Source organism: Dipodomys merriami, unplaced genomic scaffold (genome assembly GCF_024711535.1).
Source record: "Dipodomys merriami isolate MVZ:Mamm:240054 unplaced genomic scaffold, mDipMer1.0.p SCAF_125, whole genome shotgun sequence".
Lineage (NCBI taxonomy): Eukaryota > Metazoa > Chordata > Mammalia > Rodentia > Heteromyidae > Dipodomys > Dipodomys merriami.
The window spans coordinates 3121788-3136842 of record NW_027202549.1 but is presented as its reverse complement, the minus strand read 5'-3'; the positions used below and the strand labels follow the sequence as shown (position 1 = coordinate 3136842).

The following is a 15055-nucleotide window of genomic DNA, read 5'->3' as shown; positions in this document are numbered from 1 at the left end:
GTTGGGGTCATGGAGGGAGGGGTGTAGGGAGTGCGGGGGGAGGAACATAGGAGATTTTTCCATTTAATGGGGGGAAAAAACTAATATGAAGACTGAGCAAGTGATAGAAACGATGTTGAGAAATCTCAAATTATGCTGGATGAAAAAGGACCCAGAATTAATCCTCAGGAAAGAAAGGGGCTGAAGGGACTGTGGTAAAGACGGTGAGATTAGAATCTATTGTACACGAGTGGAATTGAGGGATTGAATCTCTACTCTGTATAACTAATAGGAGCTAAAAAAAATTATAAAGAATGCATACTTTATGGTTCCAATATATAAAATTCTCGAGAATGACAGGGTATCTATAACTACGAACAAGAATCATGGAAACCTGGGCAAGGTGGCAGCTGCCTGGGATCTTGCCTGGGGGGGTGAGGGGGGCAGGAGGGGGCTAAGATTAGATGGATCATCATGTTGGGAAATTTAGCAAAAGCCTGTCTCAAAATGTAAAAAAGAGTTGTAAAGGTGTGAGCCTATATAGCTAAGTGAACAAGTGTTTGTCTAGCAAATGCTAGAACCTTGGCCTGCATTCTCAGCATCACACACACACACACACAATCTTCCGTTCAAGCCTTTGTAACCATCATCTGTCACAACTGGCATTTCCCATCACCTTAAATTCTTAAAAGGATTTGGCAGAGCCTTTATTCTGAGGCAGTAATTTTATCCTAAGAGCCACAAAACCTCTTTGACCCTTTCTCTTGAATCCATGGAATGCTTTCTAAATTTATATCTTTAGCCGTAGGCTGGCGTGGTTTTCAAGCACTGGCTTTGCCTTGAACACATTCTTTAATATTTCATTGGCTGTGAGTCCATCAGAGCGGTACGTGTTTATATAAGTGCTCTCCACAGTTGATAATGCCAAGACACAGATTTCTCCCTTTGAGAAGAAACAGAGCAGCCAAGGACAAAAGAGCAATGGGCCAGGTGCTACCTCAACAAACAGCAGCATTGTGGAGTCACAACTTCCTTTTGTCACTAAGCAACAAGAAGTTGACCTCCTTGAAATTCTCTGTCCTCAGATGTATCCTCAAAAAGGCAAGAAGAAAGCTTGCTTTCTCTGCTCCCTTCCTGGACAAATGCAAAGTGCTTTAGTAGGCTCCTGGGTAAGAGTGAAGCACTTTATACTGAATCCTGATTGCCCATGCCTGGGGTTGTGCATAAAATCTGAGTGAGTCATGAGGGTGAAATAAAGTTTCAGCCAGGTAAGGGTGGCTCACACCTGTCATCAGTTTCTCAGTTTCTCAGAAGGCTGAGATTTGAGGATTGCAGTTCAAAGCCAGCCTGGGCAAGAAAGCATGTGAAACTCTTATCTCTAATCAGAAGTAGCAATGTGTCTTAAGTGGTAGAGAACTAGCCTTGAGCAAAAAAGAGCTCAGAGACAGCGACCAGGCTGAGTTTGAGCCCTAGGACTGGCAAAAAAAAAGAGAAGAAAAAAGGGCTGGGAAGGTGGCTTAGTGGTAGAGTGCTTGCCTAGCATATATAAAGCCCTGGGTTCAATTCCTCAGTACCGCATACACAGAAAAGGCTGGAAGTGGCACTGTGGCTCAAGTGGTAGAGCACTAGCCTTGAGCACAAAGCAGCTCAGGGACAGTGCCCAGGCCCTGAGTTCAAGCCCCAGGACTGACCCCCCCCAAAAAAAATAAAAAAGTACAGCTCCTACTTGGATCTATCAGAGATACAAGGAGATCTCATTTCTGTCCTCTGCTGGTGCTTTTCTCCTAAGGTCTCTCCAGAAATTCTCTGTTGGTTAAATACTCCCTTGGGAAAGTGTGAGTTGGCCAGCTTCCCAGGGTGTCTGGTCTGACTTCAGATCAGACTTCTCTGGAATGTTCAGGCCCCTGAAGTCTAGGACCCAGGACAGGGATGTGAGTTGTGCCTTACCTCTCATGCCCACCTTGTTCTAGCACAACAGTGGTTTCTATGGGCACTACAGAGGTCAAGTCAAGAATGAAAGTGCTGGAGAATATCGCCTTGCAGCCAAGCCCAAGCCTCCAGCAGTATTTCTGAAGAGAAGTCAGGTACAAGGCAGCCCTAACGGTGGTGGGAAGGAATGGGCCAGTTCCTGTCTCTCGCAGGTCCTAAGAGTACTTTTCTTTTTGGTCTGTTGTGGGTCTTGAACTCAAGGCCTACATGCTATTCTGCCTCTCTGGGCTCAAGGCTAGCGCTCTACCATGTTGAGCTACACCTCCACTTCTGGTTTTCTGGTGGTTCATTGTAGATAAGAGTCTCAGGAGCCAGGCACCAGTGGCTCACGCCTGTAATCCTAGCTACTCAGGAGGCTGAGATCTGAGAATCGCGGTTCAATGCCAGCCCAGGCAGGAAAGTCTATGAGACTCTTATCTCCAATAAGCCACTAGAAAACTGGAAGTGATGCTGTGGCTCAAGCAGTAGAGTGCTCGCCTTGAGCTGAAGAGCGCAGGAACAGCACCCAAGCCCAGAGTTCAAGCCCCACAACCAACCAAAAAAAAAAAAAGTCTCTCAGGGACTTTTCCTGCCCAGGCTGTTTGATCACCGATGATCCCCACTTCTCATCCTCCTGAGTAGCTAGGATGACAGGTGTGAGCCATCAGCACCTGGCTTTTCTAAGCCCTTTTGGAGACACATTATCAAGAGAGACTGAACATCTGGGCTTCCTCTTGTCAGGAAGGGAAGTTATGCAGAAGATGGCTGGGTACCATAGCCCACGTAGGTAGTTCAGGAAGATGGGAAAGCGTATTCAGGAGAATTTGCTGATAACAAGTGGCTATGGAAGCCTTGGGAAAAGATTTGTCTCACAGTATAACAACCAAAAGATCAGTACTGCTGGGTCAACGAAGATAAGGGGAGGCAGAGCTTCTAGAAGCTAGAAAGACCTAAGTGCTGGTGGTGTACGCCTGAAATCCTAACTTAGTCAGGAGGCTGAGATTGAGGATCTTGGTTCAAAGCCAGTCCAGGGGCTGGGAATGTGACTTAGGGGTAGAGTGCGTGCCTAGCATGCATGAAGCCCTGGGTTCAATTCCTCAATATCATATAAACAGAAAAAGCCAGAAGTGGCACTGTGGCCCAAGTGGTAAAGTGTTAGCCTTGAGCACAAAGAGGTTCAGAAACAAAACCCAGGCCCTGAATTTAAACCTCAGGACTGATTTTTAAAAAAGTTTCAATCATAACTTCTCCTCCTCCTCCTCTTCCTCCTCCTCCTCTTCCTCCTCCTCTTCTTCCTCCTCCTTCTTCTTCTTGTCGTGGGGCTTGAACTCTGGGCCTGGGTGCTGTCCCTCAGCTCTTCAGCTCAAAGTGAGTGCTCTACCACTTGAGTCACACCTCTACTTCCAGCTTTTGGGTCATTTGTTGACAGTCTCACCAGCCCAGGCTGGCTTTGAACTGTGATCCTCAAGATTTCAGCTTCCTGAATAGCTAAGATTTCAGGCATGAGGCACATGTGCCGGGCCACTTCTCTTTTAAGAATGATAAGTGAAGCCGGGCGCTGGTGGCTCACGCCTGTAATCCTAGCTACTCAGGAGGCTGAGATCTGAGGATTGCGGTTCAAAGCCAGCCCAGGCAGGAGAGACCGTGAGACTCCTATCTCCAATAAACCACCAGAAAACCGGAAGTGGCGCTGTAGCTCAAGTGGTAGAGCGCTCGCCTTGAGCTGAAGAGCTGAGAGACAGTGCCCAGGCCCAGAGTTCAAGCCCCACAGCCGACAAAAAAAAAAAAAAAAAAAAAAAAAAAGAATGATAAGTGAAGGCTGGGAATGTGGCTTAGTGGTAGAGTGCTTGCTTAGCATGCATGAAGCCCTGGGTTCGATTCCTCAGTACCACATACACAGAATAAGCTGTGGCGCTGTGGCTCAAGTGGTAGAGTGCTAGCCTTGAGCAAAAGAAGCTCAGGGATAAGGCCCAGGCCCTGAGTTCAAGCCCCTGGACTAGAAAAAAAATTATATATATAAAAGAATGATGGGTGTTGGAGCAATCCAGGGACAGAAACAAACTACAGCTCAAACTATTAGCTCTCAGTGATATCTTTCATCCCAGAGACCAGAACATCCCTTTCAAATATATTAAACCCAGCCCCTTAGAAACAGACCAGATGCATAAGGGACAGATTTCAGCTGCTGATCAAACTGAAGAGTTGCAGAATTTACTGGTATTAGAAGCAGCTCCAAATAGCATGATCTCTGTGTCTCAGGCTCAGGTTGAATAAATGTCAAGTCTCTTGGCTCTTTCTAATTTAAAGCTGTTTTAATTAATAGGATTACCCAGGGAAGGTACATATTTTATTTTCTCACTTGCTGAGACAAACCAAATTTCAGTGGACTGATTTCAGCTATGGTGCTTTAAATCCTTTTCAAGATAGAACAACCACTTTCCTTTGATGTGCAGGCAGATAAATAGATTTCTGGGCTCTGCCCTGAAATCCTAGTTATTTAGGAGGCTGAGAACTGAGGATCAATCTTTGAAGTCAGCCAAGGACAGGAAATTCTCTTAGTCTCTTATCTCCAATGAACCATCAAAAAGCTGGAAGTGGCGGTGTGGCTCAAGTGGTAGAGTACCAGCCTTAAGCAAAAGAGCTAAGGGCAGCTTCCAGGCCAAACTATAGTACTAGCGTATGCTCGCATACACACACACACACACACACACACACACACACACACACACACACACACACACACACACACACACACACACACACACACACACACACACACACACACAGAAAAAGAAATATGCAAATAATAAATTTCTTCAGGGGCAAGAATACCCAGAACTTCATGGATAAAAAGGAAATGACTGGGCTGGGAATGTGGCTTAGTGGTAGAGTGCTAGCATGCATGAAGCCCCTTGGTTCGATTCCTCAATACCACATCCACAGAAAAAACCAGAAGTGGCTCTGTGGCTCAAGTGGTAGAGTGCTAGCCTTGAGCAAAAGAAGCTTAGGGACACAATGACCAGGTCCTGAGTCCAAAGCCCCAGGACTGGCAAAAAAATAAAAAAAGGAAATGATTGCTTCTTACTATGTTCCCACAGCTGTGAGAGAGCAAAATTTGAATCAGTGGGAGTCAGTAGATTATCCTATCATTGTAAGAATAATGAGCCTTCAGAGTCAGATCTGCCTCCAAATAGAGGCATTCACTTGAGACCACTGTACAACTCTCTAGCTGAGACTAGAGACAGGGGAGAGACTTAGAGATCCAGTGGAACTTCATCTAGGCTCCCCGGTTGTTTTTTTTTTTTTTTTCAATTGAAGTTTTCATTAAGATGATTATAGCTGGGATTTCATTAAGATGGTTGAGCCAGGATTAGAGGCTCACATCTATAATCTTAGCTGCTTGGGAGGTGGAGATCAAGGGATTACAGTTCAAGGCCAGATCTGGCGGAAGAGTTCAAGAGACTGCATCTCTACCAGTGGCTGGGTGCTATAGCACATACCTGTTATCCCAACTACAGAGGGAGCATAATGGTAGGGCCACAGTGGCTTCTGTCTGTCATCCCCAGTGACATAGGTAGCACAAATAAGAATAGGGAAACCTAAGCCAGCTTGGTCATAATGTGGGACTCGAATTTGAAAATATTCAAGGCAAAGAGGGGCTAGAGGCATGGCTTTAATGGTAGAGGGGCTGCCTAGCAAACTTGTCTTCAGTGCTACCCAAAAACAAAAGAAAAAGATTACAGATGTAGAAGCAATTATAAGAAATTAATAGAGATTGTTTTTATGCTTTGTCCAGTTTCCCTCAATAACATTTTGTAAACTACAGTATAATATTACAGTCAGAACATTGTAAAGGTTACAAACCACCAATCTGGTTCAGCTTTCCCCAGTTTTATTTGCAAACATGTGTGTTTGGGCTGGGAAGGTGGCTCAGTGGTTGAGTGCTTGCCTTGCATGCATGAGGCCCTGGGCTCAATTCCTCAGCATCACATAAGCAGAAAAAAACAGAAGTGGAGTTATGGCTCAAGCGGTAGAGTGCTAGCCTTGAGTTGAAGAGCTGAGGGACAGCGCCCAGGCCCAGAGTTCAGGCCCCACAACTGACACACACACACAAAAAAAAGTGTGTTCATGAGTGTGTGTGCTAAAATCTTCAAGATATAGGATGGGAATTTGGCTTAGCATGGTAGAGTGCTTTCTTAGCATGCATGAAGCCCTGGGTTCCGTTCCTCAGTACCATATATACAGAAAAAGCTGGAAGTAGCACTGTGGTTCAAGTGGTAGAGTGCTAGCCTTGAGCAAAAGAAGCTCAGGGACAGTGTCCAGGCCCCGAGTTCAAGCCCCAGGACTTGCAAAAACAAAAAATAAAAATAGGCCAGGCACCAGTGGCTCATGCCTGTACTCCTAGCTACTCAGGAGGCTGAGATCTGAGGATCACCGTTCAGAGCCAGCCCGAGCAGGAAAGACCATGAGACTCTTATCTCCAATAAACCACTCAGAAAACCAAAAGTGGCCCTTGTAGCTCAAATGGTAGAGCACTATCCTTGAGCTGAAGAGCTAAGGGACAGTGCCCAGGCCCTGAGTTCAAGCCCCAGGACCAACAAAATAAAAATAACAAAGTCAAGAAAGGGGCTGGAGGGGGGCTGGGAAGGTGGCTCAGTGGTAGAGTGCTAGCCTTGAGCTGAAGAGCTCAGGGACAGCACCCAGGCCCAGAGTTCAGGACCCATGACCAAAAAAAAAAAAAAGTGGGGGGGCTGGAGATGCTACTCAAATGGTAAGAAGGCTGCCTATCAGATGCAAGGTTCTGAGTTCAATCCTCAGTACTACATATTACTGTAAATATTAGTATGTATCTATTTATATATTAGTAAATATATATATATATATATATTAAATTCCATATAAAAGAAATATGGAACCTTTGGAGGTTAGATTTTCTTGCTCAGCATAATTTCCTGGAGAGTTATTCAAGTTGTGTATCAATTTCATTCCATTATTATGTAGTAGTTTGTGATCCATATGTACCAGTTTGTTCAACCATTCACCTATTAAAGGCTCTGAACTGATTCTAGTTTTGGATCTTACAAATAAAGCTGCTATGCACATTTGTGTGCAGATTTTTTTTGGATGAACATAAGTTTTCATTTGTCTGGGATAAATGCCCAGAAATATAATTGCTGGGTCATATGGTAGTTGCATGTTTAGCTTTTTAAAGAAACTGTCAAGCTGTTTTCCAATGTGTGGCTATACCATTTTCCATTTCCACCAGCAATGCATGAATGATCTAGTTTCTCTCCGTTCCCACGAACATTTGAAATTATCTCCATTTTTAATTTTAGCCATTCTGATAGATGTGTTGTGATATTTCGTTGTGATTTGGATTTGCATTTGAACGAATGTTTAATGATGTTGAATATCTTATCATGTGTCTTTGGCCATCTGTACATCCTCCTTGGTGAAATATCTTTATGTTGTTTGCTCGTCTTCTAATTAGATAGTTGCTTATTTTGCTGTTGAGATGTTAAACTTGATCATCTTCTCTTCCCACCCCCAAGTTCTCAAGACCTTGTGCATGCTAAGTCAGTGCTATATTCAGCCCTAGAATTCTTCATAGAGTATAGATCCTAGACTTTTCTCGGATATGTGGTTTGTATTTTTCTTTTTCTTTTATCTTCTCCTTCTCCTGTTGCTGCTGCTGCTGCTGCTTTTGTGCCAGTACTAGGGCTTGAACTCAGGGCCTGGGTCTTGTCCCTTAGCTTTGGTATTCAAGGCTAGTGCTCTACCACTTTGAGCTACAGCTCCACTTCTGGCTTTTTGGTAGTTAATTGGAGATGAGTCTCATGGACTTCTTTCCTGCCTAAGTTGGCTTTAAACTGTGATCCTCAGATCTTAGCCTCCTGACTAGCTAGGATTACAGGCAGCACTCAGCTTCCTAGAAATATACATGTAGTCTAGATCCTAGCCTTTTCTTGGATGTGTGGTTTGTGGTTTTCCTTTTTAAATCTTCCTCATATTTACTTTTCTTTTTTGCTAGTTATAAGGTTTGTACTCAGTACTTCAGGCTTTTGCTCAGCTTATTTGCTTGGCTGGGTCTCTACCACTTTTGAGTCACACCTCCAGGCTGGTTTTGTTGTTGTTATTGCTAGTTAATTGGGGGTAGAGTCTTACAAAGTTTTCTGCCTGGGCCAACTTCAAACCACAATCCTTCTGCTTCCAGCCTCCTGAGGTAGCTATGAGTTTTACTCTGTCAGGGAAAAATGCTTTGTTTTTTTGTCAGTTATGGGGCTTGAACTCTGGGCCTGGGCACTGTCTCTGAGTTCTTGAGCTCAAGGCTAGTGCTCTACCACTTGAGCCACAGGGCCACTTCCGGTTTTCGGATGGCTTATTGGAGATAAGAGTCTCACAAGCTGGGAGCCAGTGGCTCACACCTGTAATCCTATCTACTCAATAGGCTGAGATCTGAGGATCATGGCTCAAAGCCAGCCAGGGCAAGAAAGTGAGACTCTTATCTCCAATTAACCGTGAGAAAACAGGAAGTGGCACTGTGGCTCAAGTGGTAGGCCACTCACCTTGAGCTGCAGAGCTCAGGGACAGCGCCCAGGCCCAGAGTTCAAGCCCCACTACCAACAACAACACAAAAAAAGAGTCTCATGGACTTTCCTTCGAGGGCTAGCTTTGAACTGCAATCCTCAGATCTCAGCCTGAGTAGCTAGGATTGCAGGTGTGAGCCACTGGTGTGTGGCTTGTTTTTTAAATTTTGATAAGGTCCAATTTATTTTTCTTTTATGGCTTTTGATATTGGTGTCAAGTCTAAGAATTTTTTTTTTTTTTTTGTCGGTCGTGGGGCTTGAACTCTGGGCCTGAGTGCTGTCCCTCAGCTCTTCAGCTCAAGGCGAGCGCTCTACCACTTGAGCTACAGCGCCACTTCTGGTTTTCTGGTGGTTTATTGGAGATAAGAGACTCATGGAGTTTCCTGCCTGGGCTGGCTTTGAACGCGATCCTCAGATCTCAGCCTCCTGAGTAGCTAGGATTACAGGCGTGAGCCACCAGTGCCCGGCAAGAATTTCTTGTTAAAAAAAAAAGAATTTCTTGTTCAACTCTAAGCTCTGAAAATTTTTTTTCTAAAAGAGAATGTTATTTGTTTCACTTGGGAATGTTATTTGTTTCACTTGGTGCTAGGAATTAAACCCATAGCCTTGTACATGATAAGCCCCATCCTCTACAACTGAGCTAAACTTACATGTTCATAAGTCTTTGGTGTTTTTTTTTTTCTTTTTTCTTTTTTGTCCGTCATGGGGCCTGAACTGTGGGCCTGGGTGCTGTCCATCAGCATTTCAGCTCAAGGCTAGCACTCTACCATTTGAGCCACGCACCACTTCCGGCTTTTTCTGCTTATGTGGTGCTGAGGAATCGAACCCAGGGCCTTATGCATGCAAGACAAGCACTTTACCACGGAGCTACCTTCCAGGCCCCTCTTTGTTTTGTTTCTATGCTGGTAATTGGGGCTTGAACTCAGGGCCTGGGCATTGTCCCTTATTGCTTTTTTTTTTTTTTTTTTTTTTTTTGTCGGTCGTGGGGCTTGAACTCTGGGCCTGGGCGCTGTCCCTCAGCTCTTCAGCTCAAGGCGAGCGCTCTACCACTTGAGCTACAGCGCCACTTCCGGTTTTCTGGTGGTTTATTGGAGATAGGAGTCTCACGGTCTTTCCTGCCCGGGCTGGCTTTGAACCGCGATCCTCAGATCTCAGCCTCCTGAGTAGCTAGGATTACAGGCGTGAGCCACCAGCGCCCGGCTCCCTTATTGCTTTTGCACTCAAGGGTAGCGCTCTACCACTTGAGCCACAGCTCCACTTCTGACTTTTTGGTGGTTAATTAAAGGTAAGTGTCTCATGGACTGGTTCTACCAGGGCTGGTTCTGCCACTAGGCTGGTGGCCCATGTCTATAACCTTAGCTACTCAGGAGGTTAGAACTGAGGTACCGCAGTTTGAAGCCAGCCCAAGCAGAAAAGTCCATGATCCTCTAGCTCTAATAACCAGAAAAATGCCAGACTAGAGATATGGCTCAATTGGTAGGAATGATAGCTTTAGAACCTGAGGATGTGAGTTCAAATACCAGTACCAGTACACACACACACACACACACACACACACACACACACACACACACACACACTAGATTGAAGTGGGGAGCTTGAAAACAAGAATACTAGTCAAGAAACTCAAAATGCTGGGCACTGGTGGCTCATGTCTGTCATCCTAGCTACTCACGAGGCTGAGATCTGAGGATCATGGCTCAAAGCCAGCCTGGGCAGGAAAAGTCAGTCATGGGGCTTGAACTCTGGGCTTGGGCGCTGTCCCTGCACTCTTCAGCTCAAGGTAAGTGCTCTACCACTTGAGCCACAGTGCCACTTCTGGTTTTTGAGTGGTTTATTGGAGATAAGAGTCTCATGGACTTTACTGCCCAGGCTGGCTTTGAACCGTGATCCTCAGATCTCATCCTCCTGAGTAGCTAGGATTACAGGCGTGAGTCACCGGTGCCCGGCTCTATCTCCAATAAACCACCAGAAAACCAGAAGAGGTGCTGTGGCTCAAGTGGCAGAGCACTGGCCTTGAGTTTAAGAGCTCAAGAACAGTGCCCAAGCCCAGAGTTTAAACCCCAGGACTAACAAAAGAAAGAAAAGAAACTCAAAATATTATTTTTTTGGGGGGGGGTCCAGTGGTGGGGCCTGAACTCTGGGCCTGGGTGCTGTCCCTCAGCTCTTCAGCTCAAGGCTAGCGCTCTACCACTTGAGCCACAGCGCCACTTCTGGCTTTTTTTCTTTTTGCTTATGTGGTGCTGAGGAATCGAACCCAGGGCCTCATGCATGCAAGGCAAGTGCTCTGCCACTGAGCCACCTTCCCAGCCCTCAAAATATTATTTCAGGCAAGTGAGGAAAGTGGTTTTGAACTAGAGAAAGCCCTAGATATATTGAGGCGTGGTCTTGGCTCTGCTGTTTTCATGAAAGTTTTAACAGGATTTCTGGGCATATTGGATATGGAGTTTAAGAGAAGACTAAGGAAGGCTGGGCATTGTGGTATGTATTAGTAATCCCAGCATTCTGGCTGAGGCAAGAAGCCAGGTAGCTTAAAGGCATCCTGGAGTTCATAGCATGACTTTGTATCAGGAAAAAAAATTCCCAGCCAGTCACCAGTGATTTCACATATATAATCCTAGCTACTCAGCAGGCTGAGATCTGAGGATCATGACTTGAAGCCAGCCTAGGCAGGAAAGTCTGTGAGACTCTAATCTCCAAATAAATCACAGAAAAAGCCACAATTGGTGCTGTGGCTCAAGTGGTAGAGTGTTAGCCTTGAACAAAAGGAACTCAGAGAGCCGGGCGCTGGTGGCTCACGCCTGTAATCCTAGCTACTCAGGAGGCTGAGATCTGAGGATCGCGGTTCAAAGCCAGCCCGGGCAGGAGAGACTGTGAGACTCCTATCTCCAATAAACCACAAGAAAACCGGAAGTGGCGCTGTAGCTCAAGTGGTAGAGCGCTCGCCTTGAGCTGAAGAGCTGAGGGACAGCGCCCAGGCCCAGAGTTCAAGTCCCACTACCGACCAAAAAAAAAAAAAAAAAAAAAGGAACTCAGAGACTGTGCCCACCTCTGGAGTTCAAGCCTCAGCACTGGCAAAAAAAAAAAAAAATTCAAGGAGATTGGATTGGCAGATTTGGCAAGATATAGCTGCCTATGGCCTGAACTGGGAGGGGCAATAGCTAGAATGGATTTGATGTATGATCTATTTGTTTGGAGATGACTTGTCAAACACTCTTAGGCTTAATAGCCAACTACCTAACTACCAACTACCTAACTACCCAGCTGGAGAATAGGTAGTTGGCTGTTGAGCCTGGGAGTGCCTGACAAGTCATCTCCAAACACATGGATCAATAGGTAGTTGGCTGTTGAGCCTGGGAGTTCTGCAGATAGCTTGAGCTAGAAACTGATATTTTAGTTTCCAAGCTGGGCACAGCACCAGAGACTCATGTCTCTAATCCTGGTTACTCAGGAAGCTGAGATCTGAGGATCACAATTTGAAGCCAGGACAGGGTAGGAAAGTCTGTTAGACAGTTAGAATAAGGATATGTTGTCAGAGAAAAAATGTGACTAGGAGAAGAAACTGAAACCCCAAATGTAGGCAATCTAGATGAAAGGGGGCTCAGAAACAGCAGGATGTTCAGATGCTTCAAGCCTGATCCTCAGTCCACGGCTCCAGAAGCTTCTGGTTCAGGGCAAATCCCAGGAATAGATATCCCAAGCATTTTAAGGTATTGCTTTATTTTTTTCAAGGTATTGGCAGTTTAGGGGTGGTGGTTCCTAAATCTTTCCTCTACAATGGACCCTTAAGCAATTTCCTGTGGGCACAGAGAAGCATGATTTGTCTTCCTTCACCTTGTTTCTTACTGTTTTCCAAGGAACCAGCTAAGCAGCATTTCTTCTCCAAGCATGACAACCGCATTTCCTTCGACAAAGTGAGTGCTAAAAAGTAGGAGAGGGAGAAATCCCTCAGCCTATGTTGAAGTTCAAGACAGAGGTGGGTGGTAGGGTAGATGAGAGAAGACCTTGGGGGGAAGGGATGGCTTCTTCAACAGGTAGACAACCGTCTATTTCTCCCTCACCATCCTCCTCTTGGGAAAAAGCCCATCCCCTAGACAAAGCTATTGGTTTCCTTTGCTAGCTTGTCTGACAGTATGTAGATATTCTGTGGTGGGCCAGGCACCGATGGGTCACACCTGTCATCATAGCTACTCAGGAGGCTGAGATCTGAGGATCACAGTTCAAAGCCAGCTTGGGGGGAGGTAAGCCTATGAGATTCATCTCCAATTAGCTATCCTTCCCCCCCAAAAAAGCCAGAAGTGGAGCAATGGCTTAAAGAGTACAAAAAACTCAGGGACAGCTGGGCGCCAGTGGCTCACGCCTTTAATCCTAGCTATGGAGGAGGCTGAGATCTGAGGATCTCAGTAGTTCAAAGCCAGCCCAGGCAGGAAAGTCCATGAGACTCTTATCTCCAATAATCCACTAGAAAACCAGAAGTGGCACTGTGGCTCAAGTGGTAGAACGCTCGCCTTAAGCTGAAGAGTGCAGGGACAGCACCCAAGCCCAGACTTCAAGCCCCATGACCCACCAAAAAAACAAACAAACAAACAACAACAACAAAAAAAACTCAGGGACAGCACTCAGGCATAGGGTTCAAGCCTCAGGACTGGCACCTCCCTCTATTCTAACACCCCCCTCCCCCAAAAAACTGTGAGACCACCGTGTTCTCATGGATGACATCTCTGAGAAGGTAGGCCAAAGAAACCAGGGTACAGGTCAGAGAAGTCAAACATAATCTGGGCATCACGAAGTAGATTTAGGATTAGGTGGGATCCAAGGAAGTGCCTGGTGCCAAGACTGTGGGCCAAGGGCCCGTACCGTTGAGAAGGGCCCCTACTGGCTGCTACAGGGAATCGGAAGACGGAAAGATCTGGAGCGTCTGTGGCAGCGTCATACCTTCCTGCGCTGGGCACCCAACGAGCTGGAGTTGAGCCGTCAGCGACCTCTAAAATCTTCCTACCAGGTTGACTTCCGGCCAGGCCCACAACTTGGTCTTATCCCCCAGCGCCTCGTGGACTTTATGAAAGTCCAGCCTCCCTGTGCCAACACCACCTACCAGCAAAACTTCTGCCAGTTAGCCCACAGTGACTACTGCAGCATCAACAAGGAAGACTCCCAAAAGCCAGCCACAGACACATTGCCTGACCTCCCAGACATCCGGAAACCCAAGCTACTGCAGCATTACCTTCATGCTGGAGTGTCTGAGTGTCTAAACTGGTCCAAATCATTAAAGAAGAATAGTTGATATACCAGCCTGTTCATACTTGCTAGCCTAGGGAAGGGGGCCAGTGAGCTGTGATTCCCTAGGCCTAGAATATCTATGTTCATATACGTGTGTTAGGTGGGGTCCTGGGGACCTGGGCATTAAGAAAGTATGGAGGGCTGGGAATATGGCTTCGTGGTAGAGTGCTTGCCTAACATGCATGAAGCCTTGGATTCGAGTCATCAGTACTACATAAACAGAAAAAGCCAGAAGTGGTGGTAGACCAAAGTGGTAGAACCAAAAGAAGCTCAGGGACAGTACCCAGGCCCTGAGTTCAAGCCTCAGGACTGGCAAAAAAAAAATTCTATGGATGGCATTCAGGAGGCTGATTTCCAGTAAGCTAGGTGCCAGTGGATCACACCTGTAATTCCAGAGTGTGATTTCACATCTGTAATCTTAGCATGTAATCACAGGAGGCTAAGATCTGAGGATCATGGTTCAAAGCCAGCCCAAGCAGTAAAGTCCATGAGACTCGTATCTCTAATTAACTACCAAGTTGGAAATGAGGCTGTGGCTCAAAGTAATACAGTGCTAGCCTTGAGCACAAAAGCTCATGGACAGTGCCCAGGTTCTGAGTTCAAGACCCCAGCAAAACAAAACAAAAAATTAAGGCTGAAGCCAGGCCCTGGTGGCTCATGTCTATAATGGTCCAGAGGCTGAGATCTGAGGATTGTGGTTTAAAGGTCAGCCTGGGAAGGGAAGTCTATAAGACACTTTATTTCCAAGGAACCACCAAAAAAAAAGCCAGAAGTAGTGCTGGGGTAGAGTACTAGCATTGAGCAAAAAATCTCAGGGACTGTGCCTAAGACCTGAGTTCAAGCCCCAGGACAGGCATACACCACACACACACACACACACACACACACACACACACACACACACACACACACACACACACACACACACACACACACACACACACACACACACACACACACACACACAATGGGACCGAGACACCAAGTCATTACAGGTGCAGAAGGTAGATCCAAGAGTCCTTTGATACTCTAAAGGAAAGCAGGGTTTTTTTGGTTGGCGTGGGGCCTGAACTCTGGGCCTGGGCACTATCCCTCAGCTCTTTAGCTCAAGGCTAGCGCTCTGCCACTTAAGCCACAGCCACTTCCTGCTTTTTCTGCTTCTGTGGTGCTGAGGAATCGAACCTAGGGCCTCATGCATGCAAGGCAAGCACTCTACCACTGAGCCACCTTCCCAGCCCCAA

At 46.1% G+C, this 15055-nt stretch overlaps 1 protein-coding gene across 2 annotated transcripts; it reads left to right on the top strand.

Annotated features, from left to right (window-relative positions):
* Positions 1–62: 62 nt before the first annotated feature.
* Positions 63–13818, top strand: LOC138823943 (uncharacterized protein C3orf84-like). 2 transcript variants are annotated; one of them, XM_070017454.1, is made up of 5 exons: positions 63–203; positions 895–1148; positions 1950–2063; positions 12392–12448; positions 13402–13818. In XM_070017454.1, exons 2-5 carry the CDS (start codon positions 1065–1067, stop codon positions 13816–13818), a joined length of 672 nt encoding a protein of 223 aa, XP_069873555.1. In that variant the 5' UTR covers positions 63–203; positions 895–1064. The 2 variants fall into 2 exon arrangements, with proteins under 2 accessions (XP_069873555.1, XP_069873554.1); XM_070017453.1 differs by lacking the exon at positions 63–203 and having other exon boundaries at positions 946–969; positions 1065–1148.
* The last annotated feature ends 1237 nt before the right edge of the window (positions 13819–15055 follow it).

What these genes read in the sequence shown, in the direction of transcription:
- LOC138823943 (XM_070017453.1), top strand. An exon ending in GTGCTTTAGTAGGCTCCTGG is followed by an intron (nt 1,149 to 1,949) that starts GTAAGAGTGAAG and finishes ACCTTGTTCTAG; the next exon opens with CACAACAGTGGTTTCTATGG. An exon ending in TATTTCTGAAGAGAAGTCAG is followed by an intron (nt 2,064 to 12,391) that starts GTACAAGGCAGC and finishes CTGTTTTCCAAG; the next exon opens with GAACCAGCTAAGCAGCATTT.